Consider the following 14,068-nt stretch of genomic DNA (forward strand, 5'->3'; position numbering starts at 1 on the left):
TGTTCCCGCAAGGGGTGTATTTATTGTTATTTATTTTTTTTTCCGAGACTCTGCCTCCTTTTGCCGGACCCTCCCCCTCTGTGTGCTCAGAACAGGGCTGAGGCGTGTCTTCTACAAACCTTGTCTTCCATCTGAGACATCAAAGCTGTGCCCTGCCCCCCCCTGCCAAGAAGGTGTTCAGTCTCTCCAACTGCCGGGTGTGAACTCCTCGTGGGAGAGTCCCTCAGCACACAGTTCCTCTTTGACTCCCCCCAGCAAGGGTTGGCCCTCCGTGAGAGCTCTCCGGTAGTTTCAATGTAGCTCCAGAGCACTCCGGGCTCCCCTCTCCCAACCAGAACTCAGTTAGGGGTTCTTCCAAATTGAGGCCCACAGAGATGGTATCGACCTCCCGGAAAAAGGGAGTTTACCTGGAGCCGACGCCCAGGGTGTGGTGGAGAGACGATCTGGGCGGGCTCCTCTTCCCTGCCCTCCCAACACTGGCCGGGGGCTCCCCACGCTACCAGCCCCGTCAGAGAGCTGCGGGGAGAGTGGGACTGTAGGCCGGTCCACAGGCCCCGGGGTGCCCCGCGTTGAGGTAAGCAAATGGCACGTCTCAGTGAGGATCTGTGCCAAGCAGAGATGGCTGGCCTGCCTGCGGTAAGCCGGACGTCTCCGCCCCCACCCAAGAAAATGTAGGCAGCTCTGTTGCGGGCACCTGGCCTGGGGTGGTAGGCAGGAGCCAGGCGGGCAGGGAGCAGTCGGGCTTTGCCCCGCAAGTGTTCCTGGGCTGGGGGTGACTCACAGAGCTCGTAGAGTTGGGCCGGTCCGGCGCCTTCCACTCTGTTTCTGTGTCATCTCTGCTGNGGGGGGTGGGGGGGTGGAGGAGTGTGTGGGAGGTGGGTAACGTGCTCGTCTGTGTTTTTAATAGTGGGATTTTGTTCCGCTTGGGAGTTGTGTGCTAAGAATAGAAACGTGCGGAAGATGCTGGGTTTGGCTGATCCAGTGATGCTGTCGCTGCTGCTGGCGGCGGCGGCTGCTCTGGCTGCAAGTAAACAAACCAGCCTCTTCCTCGTCCACCTCCTCCTCCTCTTGCGCATCGGTCTGCAACAGCCATGATGCTGCTGGGGCCCTTCGGAGCCCAAAGTTGTAGTCTACAGGGTTGCTGTGTTCACCCTGCCTCCTAGGTGGGGTCACCCTTTGCATGGGGTTTCCCGGGAATCCACACTTAGGCTGGAGATACTGAATCTTGGTGGGGCCAGGTTTCTCCAATACCGGTATATGTTGGTTGTTAATCTTCTGAAAGCAGAGGAGATGCTTACCCATAAGTCAATGCTAGGATGCTTACATTTCTTCCCTCAAAATAATGTTATGAAAATAAAACCAACTCATTTCACCAGTGTGGTATTTGGGTTGAGAGCCCAGTAGGTTGTAATTGGTAAAGTTAACAAATAGAAATCCGACAGTGAAACCTATGTATTTACATTGATTGATTTCTAGTACTAATAAAGTGTTCACACTTTGTTTTTAGTTCATCTTGAAGCTAACAGATGTAAAATAATGACTTTTTGCGGTTAATACATTGCCAGTTGACTCAAATCATCAGTTTAGACACGTGTTACATATTTGGTGAAGCATGGTCATGTTATATCTCTAATTAGAACTGTAAATCACCAACCACTGGGTTCTGTTTTTGGTAGAATCTCATTACGTTAAGTTATATATTCACCTACGAAATACTGTTATTGGGAAAGCGAAAGGTGGAAGAGTCCAGTAAAGATTGTTTAGGAAACGATACTGCTAGTCTTCAGAACTTGAGTAACATTTGCAAAATGTCTTAATGAATACAAATATTCCAGGAGGTCTAAAACATAAAAATATTTTTAATTAAAATATCGATTTATTAGCAAATTACTAGTTTCCCAAGGTATATGATTGAATACATGATTATATGCAAGATATGTATCAGGACTATACTTTTTTTTCCTTTTTGGCAATGCATAATCTTGACTTTGAAAGTTTACCAAGGAGATTATATTTGAAGATCTGCTTTTTGTTTTCCTAACTGAGGTTGACCCCAGTATCTTTGGCTTGAGCTTCTAATTTTAAAGTGAGGGAGAACATATATCACATGAATGAGACGACACTGGAATTTAGGTAAATGTAGCATTTTAGTTTTCAGTTTGTACTCTATATTTTCTTACAGTATTTTAAAAATGTCTGGTCTAAAGTAATTTTACCAAAAATTTTCTGAAAATATTATTTGTATTCATTTTGTCCCCTGCACTTAGCCTTTCTGTAATGATTACTTAGTGAATTGATTTCCAACTTGAAATTAGTTTGATAATCTGGACATTGACTCTTAGTTTAAGTTGTCTATGTCAAAGTATTTAAAGGTTCTGCTTTGAACTCTTTTGTTTATGCAATTTTATTGATGTGCAATATTTTAAATAAGGTTTTATTTTAACAAACATTAGAGTGTGAACTGTGTGCTAGGGGCTGGTTAGACTAAACTTTTAATATTTACATTCCATTCAGAAGATCACTATCATTAGACAGTTTGTTTTCAGAGTCACTGCTAGTCTAAATAAACACGTGTTGGTTAAACTTTTCATGGGACAAATGTACTTAGCATAGAACCTTGTGCAAGGTAGGGACCTAGGATTTTTTAAACTTTAGCTTATGATATAAAAATATAAAAAAAATTTTCTTACAAAAATTCAGTGGAAATGTCCAACTATTTGGATTTTTTTTTTTAAATGTGGAACCTCTTACAAATTGATTTTGTGGAAGTTTAGGGTTTACTTAAACTTTGCATATTTTTGAGAAAAGATAGCTACACCTTCTTTTGTTAATTTTTAGTTCAGCTGTTAGTCTTTGGGAAGATAAGGCAATTGCTGTTAACGCGTTAATTGGATTTTAAACTTGTGATTTGATAGGATCTTGTCTTTATAATATGATTAAATTTGAAGTGTTAAAAATAAAGTAATTCAAAACCATTTTAGATTTGAACAACAAAGTGCAAGGACAGAAAAACCATTTTCATTTTGTTTTAACCAAATCAGTCCTGTAATTTGACTTGAATTTTTAAGTTAATATAGATTGCTAATGCATATAATTTTTGTAGATTTCCAGTAAAGTATTTAAATAATTTAAAATTGCTTCGTTCTTAACTCCAGGTTTCAGCATGTGCATCAATATTCTCAATCCTGTTTTCACAGATCATATACTTTTCTGGAAAGTTAGGCCTGAATCATCTGATATTTACAAATCATGGTTATGGTGTTTTAAATGTGATAGGGCTAGATTCAGTTTAGAGGCAATGCTGGCCAGTGCTCGGTGAGTACTTGCCATATGCCAGGCACTGTTATAAATGCTTCACGTGTATTAATTCATTTAATCTTCGCAACAACCCCTGCCCCACTTTAGGGAAAGTGATTTTCACATGAGAAAAACACTTATTGTGGAATTGGAAAAATCTGTTTCATTTTAACTTTACTAATTCTGAAACATTTTTAGTTTTCCCTGACTTGTTGTACCTGTTATCAAAGTTCACAGTGACAATGCTAAGTTTGCATAATGTAGTGTAATAATTTCCACAGAATCAATATAGTAAAAAAAAGTATATTGACTAATCCATTAACATTCCTTTTCATTTGTTTCAAATGCTAAATTAAATGCCTCAAATGTTCATATTCTATATTGTAGCATCAAAGTCTTTCATCAAATTAGATGTAAACTCATTTTCTCAGCTAGGTGATCTTCAGATACTAGTTGGTAAATAAACTAAAACATGCATCCTGACCTGTAAGTGTGTTTTTAGTTGTGTTTCTTTTCAGTATTCTATATTTATTTATTGCCAACTGCAGATATTTCACATTTCTAAATGGCTGTATTTTGTTAGTGTTGGGGGGGAAGTAAAAAGATTTGTTAGAAGAAAACATTGGAAGATTTTCAAATGAGAATTTTTCTCCCCTGTATTACGTAAGAAAGCTAGGGAATGGAAGGGGAAGGAAGAAGTGTTTTGCCAATAACAGACTTTACCCCAAATTTTGTCTGAGTTAAATTGCTGTTGAATGTTCTATTTTCCCAACTGTAAAACTTTTAAGGACAGGCACTATGTTTTTTGTCTTTTTCCGTGTCCGGCAACGGATCGCAACCCTCAGTGTTGCCCCCGTACCGGACCGGGGACCGGCAACGGGATCGCAACCCTCAGCGTTGCCCCCGCGCCTCGCTCAGCCAGTGAGCGGGAACCGGTCTGTATGTGGGATCCGAACCCTCGGGCGGGAGCGCCGCCGCGCTTCCCAAGCGGCGCACTATCCAGTGTGCTACCGGGCCGGCCCCAAAAGTGTTGTTATTTATTGATGTTTATCCTGTCTTAATCTTTGACCAGTGGAAGCTTATTCTTATTGGCTCCTGAGATCTTTTTACTTTATCCTTATTTGTAGTCTTTAATATCATTCTAGAAAGCATGGAAACTAAGATATTCCAGACTCTGCTTGTACTTTCTTTGATTCAGATGTAGAATTAGCAGTTTCTTTTTTTGGTGGGGGGGGGGTAGCTGGCTGGTACAGGGATTGAACTCTGGACCTTGGTGTTATCAGCACCATGCTCTAAACAATGGAGCCACTGGCCAGCCCCCTTCTATATATAAAGTAGATACTCAGTAGATTTTAACTTGAGGAATCATAAATATTAGCTGTAGAAGAGCTACGGAACTATTTAAGCTTCATCTAATGCTATACTTTTATTTTTATAGGTAAGGAAACTGAGGCACAGAGAATTAAAAGTGCCCTTATACAGGATCACTTTTGTGGGTGACAGAGTTGGGAACAAGAAACCAAGGTTCTTGGTCTGTCCAGCACTCTTTGTAATGCACCATTATGATGAACTTTATTATAGCATCCCATACCTACTGGTATGGGCTGGGGTAAAGTCTGTCAAGCTATCTATTGGTGTTTAATGGACCATATGTCAACTTGTATTTTGTGTGTATTATGGATTTTTTTTCATTTTATAATTAAGAAGGTCCTCAAGGCAGATTTTAGAAGGATTTTACATGTGTATTGGAAAAATATGGCCAATTGTGCAACCAGAATTTTTTTTAATAGTGATCCTCTACCTGTCCGTGTTGTTATAGGTGCCTTTACATAGACACAAGCCATACTTTACATGAAAAATGGAGGGAGTAATTGTCAATAGCCTGTTCAGTGGTGTAGGTGAAGCAGAGAAATCTAATAAGCTTTTTCCTAATTGTTTCAAATTAGAATATTAAATATATCACCTAGAACAAGCTACTTTTTTATTTTTATTAGTGGATATGTTGGTTGAAATGGCACTCAAATGTCCTAAATGGGTAGAGAAAAGAGGGGAATGCTTTACGTTTTTGTAGATAAATTTTAAAATTTACGAAGTTAATTTTTAAGAATTTGCAGTTTGGAAGACCTGATATTTTGTCTGAAGTTAAGAATTTCGCCTGAGCTTATTTCGGTATTTTGCCATAGTCTAAAATTTGAAGATATCTATAGAGAGGGCTTTAAGAGAATCCCAGAAAGTGTGTTATTATACTCAGAAGGGAAGAAAGGTATCCAAAATATATAGTTAATGTGGCTCACTGCCCTATGTTTTTTTAACAGGATAACAACTCTTAAAAGGTATAGACTGCCTTAGAATTATTTGAAGTACGGAGCAAATTGCCTTGAATTTCCTTTTCACTTCAGTATGTTTCCTCTCCCTCAAGTCCTTTTAAAAGTGATATAGTCCTATGCATTTATGATGGCATATATTTGTTTCATCTACTCCTTGAAATCAGAAAATGCCACAGAATTATATTGTGGTTACCCTTGACCTTCATTTGTGTTTGAACATTAGTGTCCTTTATTAATTCAGTTTGGCTAGCATATATAAAGTATATTAAAAAATGTATTAATTATAGCCAGAGTTTATCTGTAGTTTACAGAAAGTTGTGTTATTGAGTCGTATTCTGGCTTTTATTATTATTATTATTTTTTGGCAGCTGGTTGGTACAGGGATCGAACCAGGACCTTGGTGGTGTTATCATCACACTCTAACCAATTGAGCTAACCAACCAACCCTTATTCTGGCTTTTACCTTAGAAATTAACATATAGGAAATTTAATAATTTTGAGTTTTGTTCTTGATTTGTAAAAAGAATTGCTGGGTGCCTTTTAACTTTATGTCAACATACTTTTTGTCTTCTGTTATAATTTAATTTGTGATACCTTAGTTATATTTTCATTTATTTAAAATATTTTGCTTTAGTGGACTTGTGAAAAATAATTTGACAGAAAAAATGTTCAGAACTGTTTGCACATGTTACATGTTTTTGAGAGTTCATGTAGTGTTTCTTGGTAGAAAGTATACCAAACTGATAGAAGACCTGAATTGCAGGTAATCACTCTTGTTACCTGTCAGTAACTTGTTATGGTAACTGTGGGGAAGTAATGTCATCACTATTGGTTGGTCACAGTTTTCTTCGGATCAAAATCATGGATGCAGTCGCCACTGCGCAGACTTGTTTTTAGTGTAAAATGAGGTGATCATGTGAAAGCTCTTTGATAACATTGTATTATAGGTTTGGAAAAGATTTTTAAAAATCTTTGTCTTGCTTATATCCCTGTAATTCAATATTGTTGTCGCAAAGTAGACATAGTTATATATTTATTAACTGAATAAATATATTTTATTGTACATTATTTTGAGTGAACGTTTTAAAAAGATAATTGAAGATGTTTAGTTATTGCTTAGAATTGAATGGTTGGTTGCCATAAGTAAACAAATATCCTTAAAAAATTATTAACAGTATTATTAGGAAAATACGCCATTCTTTCTTATTTTTTTATTCCCATAATGGATACTTTTTGGGTAGTATTGATTCTTGTTCTGTTTGGAGTTGAAACTTGATCTCAACAACAACTGCCAAAAAATGTCAAGAAAAAAATGATAATTTTAATGTGTTCTATTCTTGCAATTAATGGAGGTCTATAGGAAATGTGCTTTAATAAATAGGGAAGAGTATTTATTATAATTTTAATTATTTATGTATAGGTGCTTCATAATGATTAAATTCAGTTTTGTTTTTAAGATGACTTAATACCGTTCTCTCTGTTGTCTTCCAGTAGTTGTTTGCTTAGCCTATTCTTCATTACTTATCTAAAGCTGCATCTTTGTTCCTTTATTCATCCACTTGTTCATTTATTCCATATTTGAGCATCTTATAAGTGGCCAGGCACTGTCAAATTACTTTACTAAATTATAATGTGATTGAATAAGCACGAGATGTGAAATGTTTTGTAAATTGTAAAATGACATTCAAATGCAATTATTATCATCAAATTCTCAAGTAGTCAGTTCTGAATGAAGATACCTTTAGTGTTACCACTTTATGTAAATTCTAAATTGAATCTGCCAAGAATTTTGTGTGAACTTTTTATAAGAATGGGAAAAAATAGATTATCCAGCAATGAAATGTTTTAGTGCAGTAGGCTTAAAAGAAAAAATTTTATCTGCTATAGCTCACTGGATAGAACACATTTCTAGAGAAGTTAGGATTGTAGGAGATAAAGTTTGCTCTACCCTAGGAAACAGATGACAAAGTTCTAGCTCATCTTGGGAGATTAGTGTTTTTAGTAACATGGAAAACTGAGTATAGATGACTTGGTGCCAAGAGCGTCATCACTGTAGGAAAATTAAATCAAAGAACATGGTTTACTGTTTACGAGTCAGTAGCATTGTTTTTATACACAGAAGGCAGCATTTATTTCTAATGTTTTGATCATAGATCTAGATTGTAACGTTTTAGCCAATAGAAATGCAGGAGCAATTTTTAAAGCTGAAAATTATGAGTAGAATTTGTTAACAGTTTAAGATTCAAAGTGATAAAGCCACTTCTATGATCCTTGGGTTCACTGGCCCTGACGAGATTACAAATTTTGTCCTATTGATTTAACATACATTTTAATCTTAAATATGTAAAATTGGTAAGTTTCTATCTGAAAAATTTAGTTTTTAGAAAACTGGATATTTCAGTGTATTCTGTACTGAAGAGGCAGTGCGAGCGGAAAGAGCATGTGCCTGGTTGTCTGGTCTTGGATCTGCCGTATAGTGGCTGTGTGATCTTAGGCAAGTCACTCATCTCTGGCCTGTTTCTGCAACTGTAAAATGCAGGTCCTTTCAGCTTTAGGAGTCTGATAAGAAGATGTCCACTTTAAAAAAACAGAATCAATATTGAAAATACTTTTGTTTTTCTAGTGTTCTTTATAAGGACATTACAGTGCAAATTACTTTACTAGAAAAGTGTGTATTTTATACATGTTTATTGGATGTGCATTTTTTGTTATTACTAGTTGTTATTACCTTGATCTGTCTTTCATTTCCACTCCAAAGAATAGTAAGGTATGAATTCACTTTTACCCAGAGTATATATAGTCAGAAACCAAGAATGATCTTAATAGATGTGGGGTCCCTTGCTACAAGTACTACCAAAGAGAAGGGCTACCCTGCAGCTCTTACGAAGTCGTCGTTTTGCACCAGTGTTGCTCAGTATTTAACTCATAATTCTTTATGTAGTGTAAGGAGTTAGCTTTTTAAATTATCTAGATCTGTATTAGGTAGCCAGTTGACGATGTTGGGTTCTTCACGTATCAGTCACATTAAAATGATGTTTGGATTCTTTACTGAATTCTTTTTTTGGGAGGGGGCTGTTTTTAATGATGAAATGGGTCTTATCTTGAGTTATGTGGCCATTTCCTATGGCAGTAATAAGTTTGAGCTTTGCTGAGATAAATAAGGTTATACAAATTTCCTTATTTTAGAACCTTAAGTGTGCTAATGGTGATGTTTCAAGAGAAGGACATGGTTTGTAGAATTTCTTAAACTTATTTGACCAAAGAATCTTTTTCTTTTTTGTTTTTCATTATCTTATTTTTTCCCAGAATTTCTCTAGTTTAGTATTCTATCAAACAAACATATTTTGGGAATGTACACCCAGATTCTGATATACCCTTTTGATTCTGAACGGTAGCAGATCCAATGATGATGATTTAAAGGCGTCTTGGCTTACCCTGTAGTTATTACCCTTGGCCCCATGGCACATGAGGAGGTGGGCTTGTTGTATACACAGCCCCACACAGCCTTTTGTCAGGCTGCTGAGTAGGACTGTTTAGAGAATAGTTGAGACAATAGTATGGCTGTGTAGTCCATCCATTTTTCCATTTTTTTAGCTATCTAAAATTTATGCCTGTTTTTTTTTTTTTTTTTTTTCAAAAGATGACTGGTAAGGGGATCTTAACCCTTGACTTGGTGTTGTCAGCACCACGCTCAGCCAGTGAGCGAACCGGCCATCCCTATATAGGATCCGAACCCGTGGCCTTGGTGTTATCAGCACCGCACTCTACCGAGTGAGCCACGGGCCGGCCCTTAAAATTTATGCCTGTTGTCCTGGACCACATAACACTGGTGTACTCATACCACGTTTTTTAGTCCCTTTCTGTGGAAATACTTTGACTCAGTTTTATGTTGGCATTTTCCTTTTTAGGTTGAGAGGGACAATACGAAATCGCCCTGTAAAACTCATTGCTACGTATGTTTTTGAGGACTGCAAGGTGTCTTGTGAAGACCCGTGGGATACGTTTCTGATTTTTGTCCCAGGAAGAGTTGTACTCCTTTTGAGCATCTTACTTTTTTTCTTTTTTTTTTAAATTATGGATATTGTAAATATTGAAACCTGTTGTGTTTTCTTTTTTGCATTGTCTTCCGGAATAGTTCATCTTTCATAAATATGTCGACTTTTATTCTGGCTTCTTTTTATCTTAAGGCAGTATAGGTTTGGAATTAAGAATGCAGGCTTTGGAGTCAGCCTGGGTTCGGATCTTGGTTCTATCATTTATTAGCTGTGTTGAAATTGGGCAGGCTGCTTAATCTCTGTAAGCCTCAGTTTCCCCATTTGTGAAATGGAGGTACTAATACCATCATCGGGTGTTTGTGAAGATTACCTGAGATGTAAGTGTCTGTAACAGTTCTTGGCACATCTTGATTACTCAGTAATTTTTCTTTCATATTCCCATTGTTTTACTTTCTTTGTCTACTTTAAAAAATAATTGATTTTATATTATGTATTTATTGTAATCTACCTAAAATATTTCTGGGAACAAGTCAGAGTAAGAATACATAAATGTCGGTTTCTTGGCACATTGTATTTTAAATAAAGTACAGCAACTAAAAATGTCACAATTGTTTTGCTATAACTATTTCAGAAATTACAGGGATTTAGGACACTTAACTTTCATCTTCCCTCTCGTAGATGCGACAGTGGTTTTCTTAAGACGTTTTTTGTTGTAACCTCTTAGGTTAAAAGTTTCACTAGCATTTGAAATCTGTCACAAGACCGGGGAAGTGTATTCATTATAGAACTATTTAATAAATAAGTTCCCCAGTTTGAAGAGCTAGACTTTTATGTGAGGTCAGGCCAGTTGAAGACATTTACAAAGAATTGGTTGTTTGTTATTGCTATGTGAGTTGCAAGAATGGAAAAAAAAAGAAATTCTTTCTTCAATACTTCCTTCCAGGCTGAGTCATCACTACAGAGTGGGAAGGGCAGCAACAGCAGAGAATCCAAACCCTAAAGCTGATATCACAAAGTACCATTTCTCCAAGTTGGGGGCTCGGAGGGGAGGCACCATGAGCGATGTTACCATTGTGAAAGAAGGTTGGGTTCAGAAGAGGGGTAAGTGCTCAACAAAACCGAAAATCATGTGGTCAGTGAGAGTGCTCAACACTGTGTGTGTCTTGGAAGTTGATCTTTTTTCTGATGCTGTTAAACTGTGACATGCTGTGTCTAGGAGGAGAGAAATATTTAGTATGTGTGTTAGGAATTTGCTTGTGATTTAGGGATTTCTTTGTAATTCTTGATTTTGATTGTTTATAATCTAGTTATGAAGTTAGGTTTGACTTTCTGCTATGCTGTGTGCATATATGTTCCAGAAAGTGTGGTTTTCTATGACATCCACAGTTCTACAATCTAGAGAGATATCTTTAGAATCATTTAATATCTAGAAAAGTTCTATCTTATATGCATTTAATGACATGTAAATATGTAAATAAAAGTATTCAATTAACCTATTTAAATAGTGGCAGGGGAAGGGTTTAAAGTTGTAAAGGGGGAAGAAATCACCCACAAACTCACGGATTAAACAGTCCCATAAATTAGGTAAGTAAAGTTCTAAAGTAAAAGGCCAAATGAGGACAAGGATTTTTTGTGTTCATGTTTATGTCTAATTTGCTATTTTTACTTTTTGTTAACTACTTTAAGTATTTTTTGTTTATTCCTATTTTAGATACATAACTTATATGAATTATTATTTTTTATTAAAAAAGGAAGAGCTCTTCAATGTGTAAAGCTTAGTTTATCATCTGTGAGATCACCTGCTAATGTAGTCAATGTGTTCATTAGAAATGTAGAATTTAGACTAGTTGCCAGGCAACTGCTGTTTACCCACATGGCCAAGTTGAGTAGGATGAGGACTGTTCCATTCTCAGGACTTTTTAGTTCCTGTATATCTGTTTTTTGGCTAAAAGTTTCCTCTTAAATATTGATTTTAATATTCTTTGAAGGTCTGTAGTTCATACCTCTGCTGAAAAGCTGTTGTCAGTTGGGTAATTGTGATTATGCATCGTTGAGTTTTAAAATCATCCTTATGGAGTTATAATTCACATATAACATTAAACAATTTTAAGCTACAAGTTGATGAGTTTTGCCAAATGTATACAGTGTGGAACAAACACTGTGTTCATGATATAGAACATTTCCATCACCCCCAAAAATTCCTTTGTGCCTCTTTGCAGTTTAGTCCTCGTCCCTCAACCTGGCAACTGCTAATCTGCTGTCTGCTACTGTAAATTTGCTTTTCTGTGTGTCTTGGAAGTTGATCTTTTTTCTGATGCTGTTAAACTGTGACATGCTGTGTCTAGGAGGAGAGAAATATTTAGTATGTGTGTTAGGAATTTGCTTGTGATTTAGGGATTTCTTTGTAATTCTTGATTTTGATTGTTTATAATCTAGTTATGAAGTTAGGTTTGACTTTCTGCTATGCTGTGTGCATGTATGTTCCAGAAAGTGTGGTTTTCTATGACATCCACAGTTCTACAATCTAGAGAGATATCTTTAGAATCATTTAATATCTAGAAAAGTTCTATCTTATATGCATTTAATGACATGTAAATATGTAAATAAAAGTATTCAATTAACCTATTTAAATAGTGGCAGGGGAAGGGTTTAAAGTTGTAAAGGGGGAAGAAATCACCCACAAACTCACGGATTAAACAGTCCCATAAATTAGGTAAGTAAAGTTCTAAAGTAAAAGGCCAAATGAGGACAAGGATTTTTTGTGTTCATGTTTATGTCTAATTTGCTATTTTTACTTTTTGTTAACTACTTTAAGTATTTTTTGTTTATTCCTATTTTAGATACATAACTTATATGAATTATTATTTTTTATTAAAAAAGGAAGAGCTCTTCAATGTGTAAAGCTTAGTTTATCATCTGTGAGATCACCTGCTAATGTAGTCAATGTGTTCATTAGAAATGTAGAATTTAGACTAGTTGCCAGGCAACTGCTGTTTACCCACATGGCCAAGTNATTAGAAATGTAGAATTTAGACTAGTTGCCAGGCAACTGCTGTTTACCCACATGGCCAAGTTGAGTAGGATGAGGACTGTTCCATTCTCAGGACTTTTTAGTTCCTGTATATCTGTTTTTTGGCTAAAAGTTTCCTCTTAAATATTGATTTTAATATTCTTTGAAGGTCTGTAGTTCATACCTCTGCTGAAAAGCTGTTGTCAGTTGGGTAATTGTGATTATGCATCGTTGAGTTTTAAAATCATCCTTATGGAGTTATAATTCACATATAACATTAAACAATTTTAAGCTACAAGTTGATGAGTTTTGCCAAATGTATACAGTGTGGAACAAACACTGTGTTCATGATATAGAACATTTCCATCACCCCCAAAAATTCCTTTGTGCCTCTTTGCAGTTTAGTCCTCGTCCCTCAACCTGGCAACTGCTAATCTGCTGTCTGCTACTGTAAATTTGCTTTTCTAGAATTTCATATAAATGGAATCATGCAATACATAGTCTTTTTTGTCTGGTTTCTTCCATGTAGCATAATATTTTTGAGGTTCATCTATGTTGTTGGGTACATCTCTAGTATGTTCTTCTTTATTGTTGGGTAGTAGTCCTTGATCTGGATAAATCACAATTTGTTTATTTGTTCAGCAGTGAATGGACATTTGAGCTGTTTCTAGTTTTTGGCTGTTATGAGTAAAGCTATTATGCACATTTGAGTGTACGTCTTCATGTGGTATGTTTTCATTTGTCCTGGGTAATAACCTGGGAATGAGATCGCAGGGTCATATGGTAAGTGTATATTTAACATTATAAGAAGTATGTGTTTAACTTTATAAAAACTGCCAAAATGTTTTCCAAAGTGGGCAACCATTTGCATTGTGAAGTTTAATTTCTTTCATGTTATTCTCATATCATTAATTTGGAAAGCATTTTCAAATTTTAGTGCTTTATGAAGGTTTTTTTTTTTGTTTATTTTTTGACTTGGCTTATTATGTTTATATTATTTTTCCTACTTTGTTTTCTGGGGGAGATGGCAAATCACTTAAACCTTTTGGAGTTTTACTTTACTGATTTCTAAAGTCTGCTCTCACAAGATTGTTGTGAGAATTAACTGAGATAGATGTGGATGTGACAGTTCTAACACAGATGTAAGCTACTTCAATCCCCACATGTTTTCAAAAGTTCAGGGTGGTTCTAGAGTCTGTTTAATTAATTCTGTCTTGTCTGAAATACCATAATAGAAGATTACTATTTAGTGCATGGAATGTAGAAAAAAGAAAAAGCGAATAAGAATTTCTCAGTGTTTTTCCTGTAAGGGTCAGGGAAGGGGGATTTTAGTGATTGTATGTGTGTGTTGTATGTAAATTTTTTTGTTTTTTGTTTGTTTTTTGTTTTTTTTTTTAAAGATGACCGGTAAGGGAATCTTAACCCTTGACTTGGTGTTG

At 36.2% G+C, this 14,068-nt stretch overlaps 1 protein-coding gene across 1 annotated transcript in view; it reads left to right on the forward strand.

Moving 5' to 3' along the window:
- Window positions 1-14,068, forward strand: part of AKT3 (v-akt murine thymoma viral oncogene homolog 3) — a gene marked incomplete at its 3' end in the record, with an annotated part of 202,716 nt that overhangs the window by 10,368 nt on the left and 178,280 nt on the right. The window contains exon 2 of the mRNA XM_008572488.1: window positions 10,563-10,720. Coding sequence (XP_008570710.1) covers window positions 10,563-10,720 — 158 coding nt within the window. The remainder of the gene's footprint in view (window positions 1-10,562; window positions 10,721-14,068) is intronic.

This window comes from Galeopterus variegatus, unplaced genomic scaffold (genome assembly GCF_000696425.1).
Source record: "Galeopterus variegatus unplaced genomic scaffold, G_variegatus-3.0.2 Scaffold792, whole genome shotgun sequence".
Taxonomy (NCBI): Eukaryota; Metazoa; Chordata; class Mammalia; order Dermoptera; family Cynocephalidae; genus Galeopterus; species Galeopterus variegatus.